The sequence below is a fragment of the Sturnus vulgaris genome, chromosome 6, assembly GCF_052056855.1.
Source record: "Sturnus vulgaris isolate bStuVul1 chromosome 6, bStuVul1.hap1, whole genome shotgun sequence".
NCBI classification, from domain to species: domain Eukaryota; kingdom Metazoa; phylum Chordata; class Aves; order Passeriformes; family Sturnidae; genus Sturnus; species Sturnus vulgaris.
This window is the reverse complement of record NC_142248.1, coordinates 36,704,949-36,729,783: the sequence shown is the minus strand read 5'-3', so window position 1 is coordinate 36,729,783 and position 24,835 is coordinate 36,704,949. Positions and strand designations below refer to the sequence as shown.

Below are 24,835 nucleotides of genomic sequence, written 5' to 3'. Positions count from 1 at the left end.
ATCCTTAAACACAGGATCAGGTACAAAGAACAAACCTCTTGTCCACTCTAGTTGAGACATTATTCACGTCATTCCACAGGTGTCAGCTCACACCCTGTGAGGAGTGACCACCCTCCACAGCGAGGGCTTTACACTCTGGGAGCAGCTGGTGGCTCCACACCCCAGTTTAGCCTGTTAAAATGTGTGTGTGTATGGGGACTAGCACAGAGCAAACCTCCTTCCTCTATGGGATGTGACTGAATACAACACAGAGCTGCTCCTTCTACCCCTGCCATTTCTTTGCCTGGCATGCTGTTCCATGGTGATGCACAGCAGCTCCTGTGAACCTGTGTACTGCCCTGCTATCTCCAGGACCCAGCACTGCTCACTGCATCAGCCACCTGGCATGGGAAGATCACCTGCTGGTGTTTTGTGCCTGTCTGGATGCCCACAGTGCCCAGCCTTGGCCAAGCCCTGCCTTGTCTGAAGGCCAGGTGTGACCAGCTAGGAGCATCCCTGCCCACACAGGTGTGTATGAGGTCTGGCTGGCATGGGGCTGAGTTTCTTCAGAGCATCTCATGGGGTGCCATACTTTGAGTTTGTGTCTAAAACAGTGATGCTTAAGACAACAGAGTTGTTGTTGTTGTGTTGTACTCCTTTCCAATTCCCCAGATTAGGAAAGGATAGGGAAAACTAGGAATATTAGGAAAAGGGCAGAAGCTGGGGAGGAGCTGCCAGGCCGAAATGGCAAAGGGGCCTTCTTGCCCTGCACCACTCCCCTTGCATGTCCTCCCAGCTGACTGTGGGTAACACTGCTGCCTGTTTGGAGGTGAACTGAGGATGAGGTAAGCACCTGCCTGCTCAGGGAAGGGACAGAGGCTCCAGGGCCAGGAACGGTGACAGCCAAGGGAGCCAAGCATCCACCACCTCCACTAACAGGTGCTGATGCTCCACTGATTTGGGGTGTCTGGGAGCCTGCCTGGATGTGTTGCTGGCATTGCTGGAGCCCAGCTCAGCCCTGAACACCCCAAGCAGTCCTGCAATAGCTCAGAGAAGGTGCGTGAGAAAGACACAGACTCAGGGACAACAAAAGAAGAAAGAGTCAATACATCTGGACATGCTCCGAAAGGATGAAAAGGCAAGAAGAAGATGTTGTTCTCTCGTCTATGGCCAGAGGGAAAGTAAGGAGCAGAATGGTGAATGAGTCATGGCTCTCAGCTGCCAGAGCCATTAATACAGGGAGACAAGAAGATGGGTGAGGGGTTGTGCTGGAGAGTGCCTGGGTGCTGCAGATGGGAACTGTGGCTGCTCTCAGTCTCTCTCAAGGGTTCCTTCCTGGAGGTCTTCCTTCCTGGTGGCTAAACATGCTGCACAGAGCTGTCATGCTGAAACTTGACATCCTGAAGAATAAACAAGGCTGTGTTTGACTAGAGATGGGAATGACAAGAAATAGCAGAGATCACACTCTCCTCACCAACACCCACAACTTCTGAGGCTACAATTTCACTTTCAATAAAACACTTTCATAAACTATTTCTTACCTATGATAGTGCAACTGTGGTCTGAATGGCACAGCTCATGGCAGGAGTGTGCTGTACACACCTGCTGGAGCCAAGGCTTGTCTCCTTCCTGCTCTGGGGGTTTAGGAAATTTGGGACAGAAATTAGCAACTCAGTGAGTTCTGCACTGCAGCACTGCAATGCCACTTGAGATCCTACCTGGACAAGTAGGTGAACACATGCTCAAACATAAATCTTGGAGCCATCACTTTTGACAGCTGGACTGGTCATGGACAAGCACAATCAGCAGCAGGCTGAACCTGGGCTGCAGGGAATAGACAGAACTGCTGTGTTGTAACAGCAGACCTGGAGGAATCATTATATTGTGTTCCCACTGTAACAGTTGAAAAGAATTAATTTTCAGAATATGGATATGTGAAAGACTTTATGCTGCTTCTGTGCCAATGCACAAGGTGTTCTGTCAGACTTTCTCCACCTGCCATCTCTCAGTGCCCTAAAAAAGGATGAAATGAAAATAGGAACTTTTTTTCATCAGACTCTTTACAGTTCACAAGAAATCTTCCAGTGTCACTTAGCAAATTAAATTATACTTCCTTCCCCCCCAAACCCTCCTCCAAGTGTGAATTTTAATTTAAATAAATCTTGGCAGAATAATAAATCTATTTAAATGGTGTATTTTTTTCTGAAACATCTAGTGTTTCATGCAGTGCTTTTAGGATGATTGAACTGAAAGACTGGAGACCAAAGCCTATCCTTTCCTCATTGAAAAGGTTTGATTTGGACCAGCTGCATACATTCCTAGCTCCTGACTAGCTGATGCACTTTGCTTATGTTTTCCTTAACAAATAAAAAAATAAAAAACAATTGTAAGAATGAGAAATCAGGACAATCCACAGGGCAGGCACTTTGGTTTCTCTTCTGAAACCAACGGAGACAGATTTTTGGATGTACACTCTGGACCAGCCAGGGGCAGACAGAGAGAGCCAGGTCTCCTAGGCTGTAAAAGGGCAGACAGGTTTTGAAGGACATGGAGCAGTTTCCACTCCCTGAGGCAGCACAAAGCACTGAGCTGCTCGAGCCTTCTCAGATGGCTGCACAGCCACCACTTGCTCACTCCTGGACTGGACTTGTGTCCAACTGGAATGAGAACAAGGAAACAAAGGAGACAAAAAAAAGGCAAGGAAAGTGCCCCATCCTCCTGCTAGTCCCCTCAGTAGCTCATCATTCCATCCCACAGAACCTGACACACACTTATCCAATACTCTACACATACATGCTTGCTTTACATGGTACCATGAAAGCACCAGGAGACAAAATGCTGTCGGAGCCCACCTGGAGCCCAGGTCTGCTGCCTGCTTGCTACAAAAATATAAGAATAACCTAATAAACCAATTATTAAATCCAACTTATCCCATTAAACTTGCAATATGCACTTGTTCTGAGATGGCACAACAAACCACCATGAATCCTCTTTGCTGAAATATGCCATGCTTTGTGTCTGGATCTTCTCAGGAGTTAAAAAAAAGATAAATAAGCATAAATCCCACACTTAACAACTAGAAAATAAAACAAAATATAGATGTAATTGCAGATCTGCCCTCTTTTATGCTGAAATTAATTTTCTAATGGTTCTATGAATCTCTGCACATAGCTCAACTGCAAGAGAAAGGTGGAGGTGACCAGACAGCTCAGCTGAGTTAGCAAGCAGAGAAAGCCTCTCATGCAAGAAGCTTTAACACAGGTAATTCAGAAGAAAAACTTGCTTGCTATGATCATCTCACGTCCTACTCTCACTCTTCATTAGGAAGAGATTGCACTTTATAAACATCTCAGCAGACTGGGCTTCCAGCAAATTAGAGGTGACTACACAAAGTCAGTGCATTTTGCAAAGGCCATGTAAGAGAAGCAGACCTGGAAGAGCTATAATAAACAGTAACTGAGGTTCACACATGAAAAAATTTGAAATTTTATTTCTGGCTACAGTGCAACTACTCAGAATTAATATTAGCTAACTTCTGGATGTACAAATATTTTATCCCACTGTGGTTCCCTTCCAACCTTACCCATTCTGTGCTTCTGTCATTCTGTGATTCCCTCTTTCAATCCACCCAGTGAAAGTATTGATATCTGCTTTAGCAACCATGTAGCTGTCTAATTAATAGTCATCATTACCATCTTTAAAAAAGAATAGTTTAAAGATATAAGCAAGAGAGGGCTACATTATTTTTATTTTGAAAAAGTGGCACTGAAAAACCCAGACCAGCTGTCCAAGGCAGGATTTGGTAGCACTGAGGGCTTTGTAAGCACCATTATTCATATGATTGTTTTACTTCCAGTGAGTACTTTGGCTGATGGCAGCCCAAATCACCCCCTCCAGAAGATGCAGCTGAGCCAGCTGGACTGGTATTTTATAAAAAGCTTCCTAAGGGAAATGTGAAGAGAGATATTGACTTAAGCAATCAGACAGAGTGTTCAAATGAGATGCTGGGGAAAAGCTGGCACCTAAACACAAACCCAGTGAATCCCAGTGTGACCAGAGACATCCCGTGGGATAAAAAACACTGGGAAAAGAGTGGGATCTCACCTCAAGTCTGTCACAAAACTTCACATCTCCTGAGGCTGGTTTGTGTCTCTGCTCACACAAGCTCCCCTGGACCACAACTGCTGGGATCAGGCAGGTCCGAGCCTGAGGCAGGAGATGGCTTTACCCACAGCCCATGACACCCATCTGTCTGGCACCACAGTGTGAATCACACCTGCCTGCTACCAAAGATCTGCTAAGGAGAGCTTGAAATACCAATGTGACACATAAAACTTCTCAGTTTCAATGCTAAATACCACTTTGCAAGGGGTAGTAAGGACCTCTTGAAAGTTAGGAAAGTGCCCATCCCAGACAGGGAGTGGGCATAGGGGTATGGCAGAGTGTGGGGCTCCACAGGAGAAGCCACACCAAAACCAGAACACAGAGGCTCTTTTAAACCTCCAGCTCAGGTCAGATGTCCTTTGCAGCAATGCTTACTTAGCTGGTGAGATGTGAAAGGTTTATTAACTCTTCACCTATTTTAGCAAAGCAGTTCTGAGGTCCAAGTGTGGAAATGTCTCTGAACAGCAGGATGGGTGCTGGTGTCACTCCCTCACCACTGACACCAGCTGGGCAGGTATTCACTTTTTACCATTTAGTTCAAAGTAATTTACATTCACATCACAAAGAGAGAGGAAATTGTAACATGTATTACTAAAAAATTGCAATAGAATCCTTTTAAACCTAGGGACACCAGAGGCACCAAATATTCACACCTTCTGTAGTAACATGACATATTATTAAAACACATTATTAGAGACAACCACTATTTTGTAATTAATAACTGGTTTGCTTTTTCCACCATATTCTAATACACAAACACAAAGGCACTGCTGAACAGTTTTTGTCAAAGCTTGTTTGCTTTTGCAGGTTGTCCCTTAAAAGACATTTAAGAAATAAATCATCTTTGGCAATCTTGGCATGAACAATCCTGTAGAATTTTTCAATATATATATATATATAATTCCAGATATATGCTGGGCTACACTGGAAGAGAATAATTATGATAAGGTTTCTTCTGTGTATGTTTGGGCTTCCCAGCTCAATACTACTTTTCCTCAATATCTGGTGAAGGCTCCCATGCTACATCCCTCTCACAAATAGTTGTGGTAGCAGCACATCTCCTCCCAGGATCACATACACAGCAAGGGTAGGAGACCAGGCAAGTGCAATTCAGTGGAAGAGCTGAGCCATGGAATACCTTGAAGACAGTTGTTCTGTTTTTAATCAATCATCTTAGCTGAGATGAAAAATTGTGAAAGCAGCCATGAATAACACCTCAAGGAAATCTGGGGGAACAGACACAATATTATGAAAAAGTGATACACTGACAGTTTAAATAGAGATGTTGTGAAGTAGCAGGGTCACAGCAGTCTCTTACTATCATCAGTCAGAACTAAAACAGCCCTGACCATGTTCATAAATCCTACAGTAACTCACATTTTGGGACATGGGAGCGTTTTATCTCCTTTTCTAACTAGCACATTTTACTGGCAAGAGCTAACCTCTCACTGAACTACCATGAAGCCCATTTCTTACCATCAGCACATCCCATTACCCTCTGGCTGAACATTATTTTTACATTTTAATAATTCTTCTCTATGTGATATCCAACAACTGAAAATCCACTTCTTCACAGAAATTTTCTTTCCTTACCAAAGTATTGCATGAAATAGCTTTTCCCTCAAAAATGCTTCCTCAGAAAATCCTCCTGCAGAAGAGGAGGCTGAACTGGGCACAGGGCAGGAGAGGGTCTCCATCCTACAAAGCAGCATCTCCAGCTGGCACTTAGCATTCAGTGCTCTCAGTTAATTCTGGAATAGTTTGGGAAGTGCTCAAGGTCAGGCTGAATGGTGCAAACTGAGCTAGGGAAAGGTCATGGAATCACAGAACCATTTAGGTAGGAAAAGACTCTGCTGTGGCTTCAGCTGGGATAATTTTCTTCCTCGTAGCTGGTGCAGAGCTGTGTTTTAGATTCAGTATGAAAATAATGCAGATAACACAGATGTTTTGGCTGTTGCTGAGCAGTGCTTACCCTAAGTCAAGGACTCCGGTTTCCCATGCTCTGCCAGTGAGGAAATGCACAGGCAGCTGGGAGGGGCATGGCCAGCCCAGCTGATCCAAACTGGCCAAAGGAATATTCCACAGCACAGAGTGTTGTGATCAGGACATAAACTGGGGGACTTGGACTGGGAGGGGCTGATCACTGCTGGGGGATGATTTCCCAAAATCCCTTCATACCCAAGCTGTGATTTTATGAATAAAATTAGTGTATGTTTGTATACAGTGTTTGTGTTCTGCAGATTTTTAGGAAGAAATACACCAACACAATATACAAAGTTTTTTGCACTCCTGGTGTGGGTGATCACTTTGCAGAAGGCTAGTGTGCTGGCTCCAGCTGCAATAGAGTTAATTTTCTTCATAGTAGTTTGTATGGGGCTGTATTTCAGATTTGTCTGGCAATTATGTTGATAATACAGGAATGTTTCAGTTGTTGCTGAGCAGTGCCTACACAAAGCCTCTCACCCCACCAGTGAGCAGGCTGGGGGTGCACAAGAAGCTGGGAGGGAACACAAGTGGGACAGCTGACCCCAGCTGACCCAAGGGGTGCTCCACACCATGTGGTGTCAATGCTCACCAACAAAACTGGGGGAAGGCTGGCCAGGGGCTACTGCTGGAGGACTGTCCAGGCATCACCTCACTGCTGAGCAATTGTTTTCATCACTCTTTCTTGTGTTTTATTTCTCTCTCTCTCCATGCCATCTTTCCCCTTATTACCTTTTTTTTCTTTTTTTTTGAGAGACAGCTCTGATCGTGGCTGCAGTGATGGGGTGTGGGAAGCTGGATCCACGCTGTCTGCTGCCTGAGACAGGAGATGAAGCACCATTCCCTGAGGGGACCAGTAACATTAAAGGATAGGCAGCTCTGCTTTTCTTATCAATTGTAAACTTTATTCCCTATGGAGTCAGAATGACCTTTAATTTCTTTGAAATAAAAATCTGTGCAAATATGGTGACTAATTCGCATATACAATGTAATATATATTTTTATATCCATTCCAAATATGAAAGGATATTAATGTATTGGAGTGGGCATTTCCATCTGATAAATATAAAATTTCACTGCAATTCAGCATAGAAATCCATCAGAAAATCTCATAACTCTCAAAACTGCTATCTGTGTTTAATTCATACAGGGCATGGCATAAAATCTTAATCTGACAAGCAAGTGAACATAAATCCCTGCAAAATACTCTCTCTACACAATGATCATTGTAAATGTGCCCTCATCTTTAGTACCCCAAAATAAAGATCTATTCTGACAAGACAAAGCCCTGCTGATAACTTCTGAAAGTCAGTTAATGAAAGACTTTAATGAAAGTTAGAGTCATGACAAAGGGCTTCTTTCCCTCTGCAAGGCATTTCAAGCCCACAAGGTGCAGCTGTTAGCCCTCTTCTAGAGACAGCTTCATGCCAAGGATTCCTGGCTATTAGATTGGCCACAGATCTCTGATTTTGGGGATTTAATTCTCACCCCATGTCCTACGTGCCCTGTACACGGAGCCCTATAAAAATGCACCACCTGATTTGTTCCCAAAGCATCTCCTTTCAGAACTGTATGTCCTGTGAAAATACACCATCCCAAAACAGCCGGTTTGGGGGGGAGTTGGTGGTTGTTATTGTTGTTTTGGTTGGGATTGTTTTTCTTGTTTTTGTTTGGTTTTGTTTGTTCATTGTTTGTGTTTTTGTTTAGCTGGGTTTTTGTTCTTGGTTTGTTTGTTTTTTTTTATTGTTGGGGTTTTTTTGGGGGGTGGGGGGGTTCTTTTTGGGTTTCTTTGTGCTGTGCACAAAGAAGCCAGCACAGACACTATGCTTCACCCTATCAGCAGGTCAAATTTGGGGTTTGCCTCTTTTTGGAATGTAAGTCCTTAATAACACGACCAGAACACTTAAGTAAAAGCTCTGGAAGACCATCCACTACTGACAGGGAGAAAAAAAAGATTAATTTACATTTGCTCCAGCCAACCACCCCTGTTGATAAACCCAGTGCAGAGGACAAACCCTGAACAACTTGGGCCATGGAGGAAGGAACCCTAGAGACTACTAGAGTTCATCCTTAAATGCTCTCATTTTAACAGGAACTCACACGAGGGGAAAACATGCTTCAGCTGAAAAATGAATGGAATTAAGATTTAACTGCAACTTCTGCAGGCACTGAGCTCAGTGAGAAGAATGAAACATGGTGATGAAAGCCCAGTGTAAAACATTTCAAAGCCTCCAAGCAGTATTAAACTGGAAGAAATAAACCCACCTAATTTTAAGGCACATATGTATAGAAGGCATCATCACTTTCTCAGTGTTGCAGAACAATCAGAATGAAACTCCAAAATCAGCTGATTAGCACAACAGATACTTTCAGAATCATGTGATATTATAAAAGCCCCAGATATCCTACTGTATCTATTTCTCATGGGAAATAATATGTAATATGGGAAAATACCAGTTTAATTTATGTAGTGTGAAAGCTGACAATATGTTCTGCAGTTCTGTTTAAATAGCTAATGTTCTCACATTAGCTGTAAATGAATTTTGACACTAAAAATAAATGTAATAAAAATAATGTGAAATTCAATAATTCAAGATGCTGCTGACCAGGACTCATTGCTGCCTTACTGTTCCTAGTGCAGCCACGAAAAATGAACTTTTGGTAGAATTCTGTGGTTTAATTTAAAAATTTAGTTTAAAGACAAGGTTTGATTTTACACAGAAATGTATGGAGGTTTGATTCTCATTAAAAGATATTACTTTTCTTTAAAAATACCACATTTCCTCTCATCTTTAAAAATAAACCAGCTCTTTTTACAGTTTTGTAATATGCCATGAATTTGAGCTTCAAAATGGAAACACAAGAGAATGTTTACCTTGAATTTCTCTTTATTTTGAATCAGAAAGCTGGGGTTTTGTCATTGCCTTCACAATAACCAAATATGGTAATTTACACGACGTGCATTTGAAAACAGAAAGTGAAGCAAAATGTAATTTCAGAATGAAAGGTACATACTTCATCTTCTCAGGAAGGTTGAAAGTTCAATTTTGATTTTAGTAAAACCAAAACATAATATAATATAATAATAATAATAATAATAATAATAATAATAATAATAATAATAATAATAATAATAATAATAATAATAGAATATAATAGAATAATAATATAATAATACAATTATATAATATAATAATATGATATCTATAATAATATATATAATAATATATATAATAATATAAAAATTATAACTGAAAGTAAAACACATTTCTGGGGAAAAAAAAACAATTTGGTTTTCATTACAAGAACCTTGAAAACCCTTGGTGTGGATGTCTCAGTGAGCTCCCCAGGCTCCAGGCACTTTAAGAGTGCTCCAGAAGAAAAGCCCAGTTTGTGTAAAAGCCTGATGTGTAATTTCTCTTTGGAAGGAGCAGAGACACCAGAGTGAGTGTGAGCCATGGCAGTGAGATGTGTGAGGAAGGCTGCCTGCAGAGCAGACCTGGTGCAGCTCCTGCAGCTCAGCACCCAGCACGCTGACCTTTACAGCACGACCAAGGACACAGCTCTGCTCACTGAGGGCTTGCAGTGGTTTCTCACTATACCCCTGCAAAAATAGTTTCCCTGTGTGTTACAGCTCGCTGCCCAAAGCTCCTGCCCCCAGCTCAACAGCTCAGCTTGGTGGCTGGCTGCCTCTACAATGTTCTGCACCATTTGCAGCGTCAGGGAAAACATTATTTAAAAATACTGGTGGTGCTGAAAGGTCTGGCTGCAATATAATGTGATGTAAGACAAGAAGTATATACAGCGTGACCCTTGTTGGGCAATTTCTGGACACATCAGTAAACTCTGATAAGCAAGAAGAGGTGATTTGGGGGTGCACTCACAGGCTGATGAGATAATGTAAAGCCACCCAGAGCAATCTCATCTCATGTAAGAAAATCATTGCATTAACAATAGAAAACCTCCACAGTTACTCTGTGCTCCTAGGAATGTTACAGCACAGACTGAAAAAAAGGAATCAAATGCCAGCTCATCTGAAGAGAGAAACCTAATATTTAGAGTATAGTTGAAATATCATATTTAGAGTAATCAGAAAGATGAGAAATAAAACAATCAGCAGGAAGCATAAGGCACACTTCCCTTTGGATCCTCACTTTAGTTACACTTTTCAAATCCCTCTTCCTTCCACAAACTATGGATAAATTACTCATTTATCTGAGTCAGGAGTTTTCCTGCTGACTCTGCCAGGACCAAGCTTTCTCTTGGTACCTTCTGCCTCCACTGCAGATACAGGAACTTGATCACACACTTGGGCCACGCATCTCCAGAGCCTTTGGCTCCCTGCATCCCTCCACCTCTCCATCCCTGATCAAGGGTGCCCCTCCTGCTGCACTGTGCATGGTAACTCTTGCCAGCTTTTGCATTAGATGTGCCACCCTTGTTAGTCATCACCAGCACTTAGTGCTTTGGCAGGCTCCAGAGGACACTGAAAGGCTTTTTCTTTTTCTCCAAGTTCAGTTAGCCCTGATGTTTTGCTGATTCAAACTGTTTTCTTTTGCATTTAGCAAGAATCCTGTAAGATCTGCTGGCAAAGCATCTTGAGGAGTGAAACTGCAATGTATGTATTTGTAAATGATGCAGGGGAACCTGGGGACCCAGATTTAAATGTGCAGAGTCATTTCTATTGTGGATGCCAATGGTAAGCCAAAAAAAGAAAACACAAATACTCCATAATCTAAAATGCCTTAGAAGGGGTATCCATTAAATTTCAGGACAATCCATATTCAGATGGATTTCTGACAACATTCAACCTTCTGAACGTGTTCCTGCTCCGGTCTGCAAAGCACCAGACCAGCACACAGGTACCTGCAGTTGTGCTCCTCAGCCTGCCATGCTGCAGGAAAAGCATCACTTCTTTACAAGAACGAGCAATGCACACTTAGCAAGTCTAAGCAGTCACAAGAGGTGATAACCTCAGTGACTTTGACCTCAAGTTTATTTTTAAAGGTGTGAAAAAAGCCAAGATACTCTTCAGTTCACCTCTCCCAGCGTGCTGTATGGCACAGCTGATGTTCACACAGCTCCTGAACCACCAGAGGGAGTCCCTGGAAACCAGCACTGGAGGAAGCAGAATTAAAATTCATGTTTTCTACAGAGATCTCCAGAATACTAATCATGACCAACAGATAAAGCAATCCATGCAAATCTGATTGACGGTGATTGCTTGGCAGGGTTTGTCTTTTTTGTCAGTAGAGGTGGAGCAGAATTTCAAAGGCACCATCAGGACCTGAATCACGCTGTGTCCTCCTCAGCTGTGCAGCTGAGCACGTACAAGGGCAAAGGCTGCACGCTCGGAGGACTGAAATCACCCATTAGGAGATTACTTCCTTCCTGAACTGCAGCCCGGCCCCACGCTGCTCCATTCTATCACACACTTTGCTCCCTGCAGTGTGGCAGCGACTGTGCAGCTTGTTGGGCCACCAGCCAGCAGCACAGGGCTACAGACAGTCACCTCCAGGTGAGCCCTCCTCGCCCCGTGGAGAGGAAAGGAAAATGCAGTTATTGTAAACTCGATGCCTAGCACTTAAATGAATGAAGTTCAGTTAAATGAATCCCATTTTCAGCTGTATTGCTTCATTAGAATTAATTGGAGAAATCACGAGTGGTTGCCACAAGGGTCTGAGATTCTGCTTGTGGAAGGCAACACAACCTAGAGCTTTCGAGTCCCTGACTGGGTGAAAAATAAGGTGCTGGATGACCACAGAGAGTCACCTAAGAAGGCCATTAATAGACTTTGTGTGAGCTCCCTGGGGATTACCAGCCAGCAGGAGAAGCTGCTCTGCATGCTTTGCTGGCAGCAGCATATGGCGATTCACCCGGCGCCTGGAATGAAGCAGACTTTCCCTCCCCTCAGCTGCCAGAGAGGTTCCAGAGCTCTGCCCTACCTCCCCTGGCTGTCCCTGCACAGTTCCCTGGTCCTAAACATTGTGCTTTGACCAGGAACCTTTTTAGTGAGTGCTGTTTTCACACTGAACCATGGCACGTAATAACAGAACAGTTAAAAAAACAAAACAAACAAAAAACCCTACCAATTTTATCGGTGAAAAATCCTCTTAGCCCAGCAACTTATTCCTGATTTCAATTTATATATGTGTAAATATCTTCCTAAATTCACTTCTGGTATAAAATAAATTTTTAAAAAATAATGCAAAAAGCCCATCTGTTTGCAGAGCTCAGGCAGTCAGGGAAGGGATAATCTCCTGTGCACTGCTCATGTGCACACATGTATGGATATGCACAACACACATGTATTCCTGGGAGTTCTCATTAACTGTCCCAAGGAAATCCACGGAGCAGCACTAAAAATACACCTTATGCACAATAGTTTCCAGGTCCCTAATTTATTATTGTTAAACTAGAGGTTTAATTATCATTGTAGTTACTAATTAATTACACCATAATTAGAAATCATTAATTCATTAGTTATGAAGTTTGGAAGATGATCACAGTAAAATTGTCAGGGACCAAAAAAGGGCTCTTAGCATCAATCCTTCACAGTCAGTGATGAAAAAGAAAAGGAAAATGGGATGAATTTTGCTTTTAGGGACACCTAATACATAACCGACTGTACCAAGAGCATCTGTTACTGTTTCTTGACCACACAGACATCCCAGCTCAGGTACAAAAGCCAGTGCTACAGATGCTTATAATTCTACTCCCATTAACAGGAAGATCGTGGTCACACAATTGTACTTGCAAGGAGTGAGATCACAGCTAGGGGAGTAGATGAGTTACTATGCAGAGACAAACTATTGCAGAGTCTGGCTCTCAGCTGAGAAAACAGAAAGTCTATTAAATAAAAGGAAGCAACCAAGGCCAGGCTGGATGGGGCTTTGAGCAACTTGATCTAGTGGAAATTGTCCCTGCCCATGGCAGGGGACTGGAATTAGGTGATCTTTCAGGTCCCTTCCAATCCAAGCCATTCTGTAAATGGTCTCCAAATGAAAACTGGCCAAAATCTGGCCTATACTGCTTGCACATAAATTACTGGACTTGTGAAATTTTGATAATTGATTTTTTTCCTAAGCTAATATATTTTTCTGCCACTGACCATACTCTAGTGAAAAAGCCACACTGAATCTTCTACCACTGAGCTCTGGAAACTTCTCCAGTTTGCACCACACTCAGAAAAACAAGTGTTTGAAGGCAATGGTGCAAGGGAATCTTGCACAAGACAATATGTGCAAGTCTTTCTTAAGAATCTCTCAACAATTTTTCTCCCACACACAGTTTCCTTCCTGAAGTGGTTTTGATTTAGTGCAGAAGAGTTCAGCACAGCAAAAAGCATCAGCAAGAGACTAAAGAGCTTTAAGGTTTATAATGCTCTTCAGAGAACAGAGGCACCTTTTGTTGTTCCAGGCGTTGGACAGCAGCTCTGGCACTGCTGCTGCTCAGAGCAGGGATACAATGGAGTCCTGCAGGAAAGTGGCTGAGATGCACACAAGCAACATGTCATGGGTTTTTATTTGCATACCACTGTGAGAGCACTTCAGTGCCCTGGAAAACTTCCTGCTGTGGATCCCTACCATCTAGGGGACTGAAAAACTGAATTGAAAAAATGCCTACTTCTACAGAGCAGAATAATTAAATAACGGTTTGATACTTCTTGACAGATGAATAACAGCAATGATATTTACAGTTCTAGCACCGAAAGGAGTCTGTAATCCCAGTTTATCTATTCACAAATGAATCAATTCACCTCATGTGCTCCAGTCAGCTGGAGCCAAGCTAATACAGAAGATTAACCAGTTTTACTCAGTGCTTCTCCTGGCTGGGCAAACTTCTTCCCGTTCTGGTTTTAAACACGTTTCTCTTATTGTAAAGTGTACCCAGGTTCCTAGAAGTTGGTTAGAGCCTAATGCTAATATTGCAAGTGTTGTGGGTTTAATCCCTGTATGGGCAATTCACTTCAGAGTTGCACTCGATGATCTTTGTGAGTCCTTTCCAACTCAGAATATTCTCTGATTCTGTGAAATGTCATATATCCAATTAGGAAGCCCAGGTTAACCTGAGAAGAGGGCACCTGAGTGTAGGTGTAGAAAAAGAGATTACAGGCAACCTTGCCCCTGATAAGTCTCAGTTGTATTAATTACCAAAGAAGAGGAATAGCCTTGCCCTTAATGGGTCACAGGTGTGACTAATAAAGGTAAGTGTGATAAAAGGGGTGGGTTGGCTGGTCAGGGAGGACCTTGAAGAAGACGACTAGAGGAGCTCTGGCAAAGAAGACTGAAACAAGGGAGAGAGTTGCTGCTGTAAAAGATCTGCTATGAGGTTAGTCTGGGTCTGATGGAGTCAGAGCCTGCAGTCATAGTCGAGCTAGGTAAAGCCTGTGTTCAGAGTCTGCAAACTAATGCTTGCAGTCAGAGTCTGCAGTGGGACCCTACAGTGGGAGCTTGCTGTAGCAGAGTCAGGATGGTAAAGCTGTACAGAAGAATAAATTGACACCCTTTTCATGTTGTTGAATGACAATCTGTGTTTTGGCTCATTTCTACACCTAAAGAGAGGTCTGCTGCAACACCTGAGCAGTTTGGCAGGCAGGGGAAGCCTGCAAACAGGTGTCTGTTATTCTAGGAGAAGTTTGGTTATTTGGAAAGATGGGTAGAGGGCTTGTGGGAGGACTGTCATCTATCTCCCTCAGCATAGGAAGAGGAAGTTTTGGGAATTAAACACAGTGAGTGGTCCCGTGGCTGAGATGATATTTTACAGCTGGGGTCACAAGTGACTCCTGCCCTCACAGGGTTGGGCAGAGACCTGTTGAACACAGTGGGGCACTGCCTGGGATGTGCCTTTCACTGGTTGCTTTGGGAAAATAAATTCCTACCTAGTTTGCTGGGTAACAGTTCATCTCTGTCCAACTGGCAATGGAAGGCATTTATTTCTATAGTAAGCAATATACTAAAAGATTCTGTATGTCATGTGGACTTTTCTGGAACAGTTTCAGTGATAAAGCAATGTAGCAGATGAAAGGAAAAAGCTCATCATATTTGAGTTTTCCCTCCCTCTTCATTGACTTCCAAAGCACAGCAATTTAGATCAGAAAGCCCCCTATCTGCAGAACATTCGAGTGACTAAAGCTGATACTGAAACTGGTGTAGGCATGAGTCTGGAAACATTGTGAAGTTTATTTCTCTAGGCCTTTCTCTGGTGTTTTTGAAAGCTGTCAGTCAGAACACGTTTATTCCCCTGGGAAACTTTTTGTTTTCTAAAGAAGCAGAATTTTTTTTTTTTTTGTATTTTTCACATGCACCCAATTAACCATTGCCTGCAGGTTGCTATTTTGGCTAGCCCTAGGTGTCTGACCACATGGATCATATTTGCACTAGTGAGTCCAAAAGTTTGCTGTTTACAAGATCGCTATTCCTAAATTATAAATAGGAACAAGGTCTGGAATGACTTGGTTCAAAGACCTGCAGCAGAATGCATGCTAATGGTTCTGCAATGCCTATGCCATCTGAAGTTAGACACATCTTTGAATGTTATTAGCGCTCTGAAAAGTCAAATGTGCACAGAATACACCATTTTAGGGCTTTATAATCTGCACCAACACACCTGATAGTGTGAGAAATGAGTCCACAGTGCAGCATGCAAAGCACCTTGCACAGAGCATGGATCTCTTTACCTCAGCAGTTTTGGAACCAGCTGGCTGCAAGTGGGCATTGTGTCCTGTGGTGGGTCCCTTCCATTATTGATGAGCTGTTTTATGTATTATGCAGTGCTGTAATGAAGATGAAGTCTTTTGTCTTCCCACACTGTGTCCTCTGTGGTGCTGGGAAGTCTTGGGGCAATATTATCAGACAAAACAGGCACGGCTTTGTAGAAGATGAATTCAGATGACTGAATTTCCCAGAAGTTACACTTACTGCCACTGAAAGATTGAGCAATGCAAGACTAGTGGGTAAAATGTTTATGAAAATATGAACCAAATATAACATAAAATATAAAAACCACTTTTGTCTGAAATCTAGTACACCATAATCTTCACACACATCCTTCACTGACAGAAACCTTGCAAATACTTAGGGCATCTAACTAGGAGAGAGAGTTTATGGTATATTCTGCCAGTTTATCTGCTGTTTGAGTAATTAAAGCTTTATTCTTTTATTTCTCTGAAATGTTTTTCAAGGAACTTCCTCCCAGCAATACAAACATGTCACTTCTGAAAAAAGGTAAGAGCAGAATGACTGAAGGAATAGAAAAATATCTCAAATTCCCAAGAACTTAATAAAATCCACCTTATGGGAAAGGAGAAATACATGTCAAATAATCCACAGCGGTGGAAAAGGCAGCAGATCCTCTAACCAGAGGAAGAGGAGTGAGGAGCAACCCATCTGACTACCAAAATATCCTCCCTGCAGAGGTAAGGCTGGGTCTGTGGAGCTGAAGGCACAGGGCTGAACTCTGCACCTTCCATGACCTATGTCTGTATCGTGTGGTCTGTAAGACACTTAGAACAAGAAAATGGCTTTCTTACAAGGAATAAATAAAGAAATAAATCACTATTAATTTTCTTCAAACCTCTCTCCTGTTTCAAGCTTTCCTCCAACTTCTCCCTTCTTAGATAAGGCAGCTGACCTCTAACTATGATTAACTCTGCAATGAACCCTCTGCATAAGGCTTTTCAGTGTGTGGTGTTTACATTTAGAAATAGCATTTTCATACATTCTAAGTCAACAATAACTGAGTCCTCAGGGCACTGACATCAAAAGAAAAGCAAAAGTTCACAGTATGTTATATCCACTATGTCACAGGAAGCATTTACCAGCAGCACAGAGCAGAGTCTGAATTCTTGTCCAAGAGGTACCAAGTCTTTGAGCCTTGGAAACCCAAGATGCCCTCAGAGCTGGTCAGCCCAAGCCACAAAGCTGAACCACTGTCCCCTTATGTGACATGGGAAGGAACATGCAGGTGCTACCAGCAACCAGCTGGGACTCAGTGTCTGAAGCAAGCAAATAAGGAAAGAAAAAGATGAATTCCTTTGCCTGTCCTCAGAAATTTGGGGAATGAGGAGAGAAAACATTCTCATTGCCTCTTTCCCAGAAATGTAACTCTTCACTCGGAGAAGCACTGAGTGTACAGGCTCCATTAAGCCCTGCAGAAAGTCACCTTCGTTACAGGCACCACTGGCTTTCCTACAACATTTTGGCAGGGAAGAACTTGCCCATTTTAGCTTTTATTGTTCTTACATTATGTCCTGCTCTAATACCCATGCTGCTCTGCCACCAGTCACTACATTTGATAAATCTAAGAGGATGTAAGCCCTGAAAAACATGAAACATCAAACAGCTTGTAGGCACGATCTGTGCAAAATTCTTCCAGACTCTCCTGGGCAGGAAGGGGTGATGCTCTGCCACCAGTGAAACCTGGCTGCAGGTGACAAAGTAAGCTGCTGACACACTACCTTGTGCCAGGTAACTTATGCCAGTGAAAGGTCTCACTTCTCAAAGTGGACACCCATGAAAGAAAAACAATTAAATGGGAAGCTGTTTGTCATATTAATGGTCTTACTAAATGACACCATTAAAGCACTGTAAAGCAAGTGATTGGTAATAAGCAAGTCACTGTTAGCATTTGCTCTCATTTTGCAGGCTGGCTCAGGACCAATATCTCTCCTTTTGTTTGTAAAGGAGAACAGATTAAAGAGCTGTATAAGGAAATCAAAGTAATTAGGCACATAAACAAGCTGCCAGGTAAACAATTGTAATTCAGTGAGGCAACTGTCAACCTCTAAAGGAAGGATGGTACATATTTGTAAAATTATTTCTGTTTTAGTCCCATTTTATCTGATTTTGGATTACTCCTAGCCTAACCATTAGCATCCTTACAAAGCACAACAATGAGCCAAGTTGTGTTCGCCTCTTTCAAGGCTTGCTTTAGCCCACCCTGGGGATGTGAACACCACAGCATGGGAACATGGACACCTGTAAGGTGGCCAGCTGTCCCCATGGGTGTGTATGAGCACCCCCACTGCAGAAACACAGCCAACCAGAGAGTTTAGGCTATGGCTTTTGTCACAGCTTTTGCAAACTCTGGGATGTCACACTCCTGGGAAGACACCTGCCCCAGCACTGATCTTGACATGTAACCCGGGTAAACACAGTCTGGCTGTAGGATCTGAGTCAGCCCATTTAACCTTTGTCATTTAACAAAGTGCTTGTTAAGTTTTCACTCATGGCCCATGCAGTCAGTACAGAGAGATCAGTGCCTGTGGCTGTTCCTGGGCATTACAGTTTCTCTCGTGAAGAACAGGGACAATACAGTAATTCCCATTACTAGCTCACAACTGTGTTCATTTGAAGTAACCCAGTCATTTGAAAATCAGCACTACATAAAAATTATTTCCAACTCTCTCAATCATAGACCACCACCATGTTTTCAAACTAATTCAGCTTAATGCACCATTCAAAACCCCACATTTTGTGCCAAGACCAGTTATTTTCCTAAATGCAACAGTACCCTGACTCCATGTCTGCTGAAGATATGATGCACTCTCACATCTACCACTGTAGTCTACCATGATTAATTTTAGTTTATGGAAGTGGGTGGTAGAACAAAGGGAGAAGCAGCCATGGAAGCCAGAATCTATTCGACTATGGGAGGATCAGCAGTACTCAAATGTAGTAATATCTCAGTGGGGAATATAGGAAAAAACTAAACATTAGAAATAGCACGTGCCAAGTAGTGCACACAGCATATTCCAAGGTGCAGAACAGCAGATAGGGTTTGCTGCCCTGAGAATGTGGCAGAGGGAGCCTCTGCTTCACCCTGTGGTTTTGGTTGAGCTTTTTATGAGTGTATGAGCAGTTCTGGGCATACAAATGCACCCCTTAAAGCTGATATCCATCTGCACAAGCACATGGACAACTTTAATACATGGATGCAGAGCTATAATAAATACTTTTTTTCCTAATGATTTTTCCATATGAAAAAAGCAGACCCTAATGCAGCACGCAGGCAGTGGCAGTGCCTGAAAAGATATATATGGATATGTGTGTTTGTGTGAATTACTATTCACATTAATTCATGCCCACAAAAGCTTAAGGGCTATAGAAGCCTGGAAGAGCAGATATGAAAAAACATTTTATGCCTTATATCCATTATACTGTAGCTGTCAGTTTGGATACTGAGATCACTGCAGTAACGGGAAAACTTATGATGATATAAAAAGGCTCATTTTGATCCATTATCAATATGCAGCTAATATTAAAGATAAATACCTTTGCAAATAAATTTCATAATTTAAAAGAAAAAAAAGAAAAATTAGTATCTTTAGAATTTGTTTCATAGAATCAGAGGGTTTTAAAAAAAAATGCTGAAATTCCCTTTAATCAAAATTTCAGGTTTTTATAAGTTCAGCTGTAAAGAATGGGAGAACTGGCAATCTGAAATTTTTAACACTTTATGTATGAGACAAAAAGTGTTGCTGAAGACTGAATGTTTACCAAACCATTCTTTTTTGTCCAGAAAAGAAAGTTTTTTATCTGGGACCCAATTCACGTCTTTGAATGTGACAACTACAAACTCTAAATACAAGCTCTGCGGCATGGACTGGATTTTAAACCTGTAAAGCATTTAAAGCACACTTTTGGTGTGCTAAGGAAATTAATTTAAAAATACCCAAAAAAATGGCAAAATGCAAATTATTGCTGGCTTTATATGCATAAACTTTTCAAGAATTTAATAGGCTTTTCAAGTGCTCAAAAACACGTTCTTAAAAATACCTGTTGTTGATTGCTAGGTGTAGCTAACGTAACTTTAGGCAGTTTCTTGTATCTCAGCCTATGAGCAATAAACTCTTATCCTGAGAGCTGTGTTTCCACAGTGCACCTCCCTGAAGCAAACTCAAAATCCTACAAAAACTCCCTCCCTTTGATGGGAAGAGACACATGGGAAAAAAACCCAACCCAAATTTAAGGGCTTTTGGAAGAAAGGCAGACTCATCACAGACATTAAACCAACCACTACACCCAGACCATAGTCAAAGTATCCAAGTTTGGAGGTCTAAAAGGGCTGGGCACCTCTGAGCAGCCAAAGATCTCTGTACTCTTCAGACTTTCATGAGTTTAAGACTGGTGAATCTTGGCCAGATCTCCTCATGATGTCTCCTACTGTGGCACAACTACAGCTGAAAATGTTCAAGATTAACAAAGCAGAATTAAGTCCTTAGTACTTCTAAATATAGCTAAGAATTTGAAATATGTCTTGATTTTGGATGAGTTTTGCATTTGCCAGCTTAATAGAACAGAAATAGCAAAATAAAAAATCTGAACTCTTATATTACAAGTACACCTTTTAGTAAGACACATTTGTGTATGGAAGGTTGTCAGGAGACAATCTTTCTCTAAAGAGCTTCTGTCCATCATCAGTGAACACTGCAGTGAAACCTGGATGGCAGCAAGGGATGCAAACTTTGACTCACCTTGTTTGCAAAAGATAAATAAGGCTGTGGTGTGTGTTTTTGCAGGAAAAAAAAAAAAAAGACATTACACAAGGACTGCTCTGTTCCCAGCCCAGGAGCTGCAGAGAGGTCATAAGCGTGTAACTGAGGGCAGTGCTTCATCCAGATACCACAAACCAGAAACTGGTTTCCACTGAGAAACTAGGACTTTATTTTGGGCCCAGTTCAAGCTGCTGCAATGACAAATTCACAGAACAGCAAACTTCACCACAAACCTCTTCCACAGTCAATATAGTATTCAATAACCAAGCTGCCACACCCTCCTCTTTTGGAAAGCTGACCCACAAGAGCCAAGAGCTGAAGGTGGCCCAACACACTAGAAATACCAGCTCCAAGTCCTATCCTGTAAGATTTTGCTAATTTTAGTCTAGCTTCTGTTTACTTAAAGTTTTATTCTGCCATCTCATATGTGAAACAACATATATACACATCCACATAAATCAGTGGGGGTACCTGCCTGCTGAAGCATTCTCAAATAACTATGTTTCCTAGGGTGAGTTAAGGTATCATAAAAAATCAGCAGACAGGGAAATAAAATCTGAAAACATTAAATTCATACCACAGCAAACACTAATCTAAAGGCTAAGGTTTTTATTATAATGTGCTTTATAATGGCGCAGTATCAAACACGACTGCACTAGGTGATTGGTAACAAGCATTTTAAAATGTCACGGATTAACAGAGATTAATTTACCTCCATCCTGTGAGTTCATGATATTCAGAGCAAACAGCATTGCATTGGAGAACGTGGTAGCCTCTTCTTTGCTTGCAAAATTCAAGCCATAGACCTGCCGTGCGTCACGCCATTGATGAAAGGTTGGTGTTGCTTGATTGTACTTCAGTCCTTTCACAATTGAGTAATTAATCACTACCTGTGATTTGGAACAGAGGGGTAAGGATTAACAACAGCTCTGTTTTCAGTGAGAAAAAAACCCACCCAACCCTCCTGTGAAGGTTACCTAAATGGGCAGAGGCAGTTCCTATGGCAGCTCCTACATGGCTGCATGGTAAGGCAGTGTTTGTTTCAGTGACAAAGACCCACATCTGGGGGTGAGATTTACAACAATCCACTTCAGCCTCGGGAACTGCGAGCCGGGTTTGCAAAATCTATTACCTGCTTGTGTTTTCTACAGCACCTCCACAAGATGCAGCTGTGCAGATGCTACAAACAGCTGTCAGGAGCCAGGGCCAGCAGCTGTTTCCATCTTTTGGAGGATGATCATGCCTAATTGTTAAAAAAAGAGCCAGACAGGGCTCTTGGCACTAACCTTGCCCTGTAGCACATAAATGTTTGACTCATTGCACCAGTTTTGCTTTCCTTCTCCCCTGTGTCTGATCACCACCAGCTTCTTGTACTTAGACTTTTTCTTTAGAATCAGGCAATGACAAACCTAGAAAAACATTCCTCTCCCACCTTCTCCCCTGCTGTACATGTGGTGTTTTCCAGGCAAGGGGTGATTAACCTGCTAAATATAATGAATGCCCTGTTTATCCTTGGGCAGGGCACTGGGACACATTACAGCTGGGATCTGGACAGAAACCTCCAATGCTAAAAGTGTAAGCTGCTCTTCTAAGGATGGAGAGTCAGGAGTGTCCACTGCACCACTGTAACACTTTGTACACAGAACTTATGTTAGAGGCAGACCCCACATACCAGAAAACCTACCAATACATTTTTTTGCAGTCCAACCAGCATTTTGGAAAGTTTTCTGTTAACATTATGATTATAACTAAAAAGCTTCAGTGTATTTAATTAGTCCAACAGTATTTTTGGTAGATAACTGACAATTCTTAATTATACAGGCAGACTTTTAAAACTAATTTCAAAGATTAATGACTCCTAACTGTGAGTTTTGAATTTTCAGTAGATTGCCAGTTTAAACTGGCAGAGAAACATTAGAGGAGCACCTAATAAGGAATAAATTGTTATACACACATCAGTATTTTTGAAGGATAACACTGTCTCATTGATACAGTTAACAGATGTCTTGTAACTTTACTATATTAATATACAAAAATTATGGAAACCAGCAAAGAAACCACTAGACCCCCAGATGATTACAGATATACTCTCATTTCTAGGATGCATTTATTTACAGAGCCAGCATTAGAGAGTGATGTAGAAGATTGTCTTTGAATACTTGGTTTAGCTTTAGGCACAAGTATGACAGTCCAGCTGTTGCACTCAAACCTGTATCTTTACTTAGGCTCCATGAAAATGCACTGAGAAGCAATCAGACCTACACTGCTTTTTTTTTGTCACATTTCATTGAGAAACTCCTGACCGGTGAGCCAAAGGAAGATGCAGCCCTACATTGGGTATGCAGTCTCCCAAGAATTAGTCCCCTGGAAATGGGAACTGTGTCACCAGCATGCTGCTGGGAAGACACACACACCCACCAGAACTAAGTGGAAACTGGTCACAGCAAGGCCATTGAACTTCCTTTGGTATTGGACAGCTTGGATAGCCTTTTCTCCTTGAAAAATTGTGATATCATCCCCATTCTTCTACTGAGCATTGGGAGAGCCTGTACCAGTGTTGCTCACACTCAGAGACTCTTGAGCATCAAGTAGACTGATGCCTGGATTTCTAAACCAACAGTTTTAACATGGACCAATTTTTAAGTCTTCCAACCATTTTTGAGTAGACTAACCAAGGCAGGCATAGGCAGTATCTTTGAGGAAAAGTTTAGAAAGATTGTGAGCTTCGACCAGGCTTTCCAAGTGAGTCTTTCTCACCAACAACAGAAACCTCTGTTCCAAAGGACACCACTATCAAAGCCCAAAGAGCACCAGAGGGTGCAGTGCAGCTGTATAATCAAAGGCAGAAATTGCAAAAACCTATGCCAAAAACTGTTTAATGGAAGTCAGGTAAACTGTTGAAAATCTGCTTCCAAGGAACTCCAAGGATCTGCTTTGTTCTGAGGGCTAGATCCCTTTAATTGAATAAAGATAGAATTTGAATGTTGACCTTCAGTAATCATCAGGATGCCCACACATGTAATACCTTGTCTTCAAACTCAAATCAGAGAGTTTACTGAGAAATGCATCATTGGGAAATGAAACATAAAATAGCTAGAGTTCCATTTGTATCTCCTTTGGCTTGTGTTTATAGAAAATGGGGAAAAAAATGGATGAGATCTCCTGCTGTTGTTAAGAATGAGTGCACAAAGGTGTCTTGTACAGATGGTGTGCAGACTCTGCAAGGCACATGATGATAATGAAGTGCTTCAGAGCAGTAATTAAAATGAAGAAGGTCTCCCTGTTTGAAGCATAGGGGTTTTTTACAGGTGCTTCCAAGGGATCTTTACTCAAAAGCTTCCTATGCCAGTAAGGCAGCACATCTGCCAGGCTGAGCAGATCAAGAGTTCATCTTTTAATCTTCAGCTGCAGACTACAACAGGAGAGTTGAAGAAGCTCTCACTGCAAATCTCGAAAAAATAAATAATGGATTTATCTGTTGCAAACAGTTCTTCCCATAACTCTTCCCATAGAATTTGACTTAAAAGCTGAAACATGACATTTTATATGCCACCTTCTTTCTTTTCAACCCTCTTTTAGTGTTTTATATCCTGAAACAACGTAGTCTTACTGATATATCTTACTGATATATCTTACTGATATATCTTACTGATATAAATGTCTGTGTTGTTTTGAGGCCTGTTAAATTCTGTATTTCAATGATCTCATATGGCAAGGAGTTTCACAGACCAGTCATGCACAGCATTATGTTGACACGTTTCAATGTTCCCATCACTATAATGTTAAAAAAAAATAAACTTGCTTCATTTCTACCTAGTACTCTCCTTCACTCTTTCACCTCAGTTTCAAGTGTAGGCTCCCTGAGACCAACAGGGAATGTTAGAGTCTATACAAAAGCTCAAAACCAAGAAGCCCTTTTGACTGCAGAGCTGTGAGCTGTCAGCAGTGATGAGGGTGGTGGATGATGGGACTCACAGGAATGGGGCTAGAAGGGATGGAGTGGCTTCAGGGAACATTTGAGTTGTAAACACAGCCAGGAGCATGGGAAGAGTTCCCACACAATCCTCACCACCAATAATCTTGCTTATTAAACCAGGACAAGACAATTGCTTGTTTCTGCAGAGCATGACATGGTTCAGCAGCTTGGGCCCTGCCATGCTGCCAGCACTCAGGCTCAGGGAGCAGCCACGACTGCTAAAACAGCAAGGATGG

At 42.0% G+C, this 24,835-nt stretch overlaps 1 protein-coding gene across 18 annotated transcripts in view; it reads right to left on the bottom strand.

The window, feature by feature from the left end:
- Positions 1–24,835, bottom strand: part of EVL (Enah/Vasp-like) — a 142,722-nt gene that overhangs the window by 39,838 nt on the left and 78,049 nt on the right. For all 18 annotated transcript variants that reach the window (XM_088166228.1, XM_088166240.1, XM_088166230.1 and 15 more), the window contains exon 3: positions 21,336–21,513. In XM_088166228.1, coding sequence (XP_088022354.1) covers positions 21,336–21,513 — 178 coding nt within the window. The remainder of the gene's footprint in view (positions 1–21,335; positions 21,514–24,835) is intronic.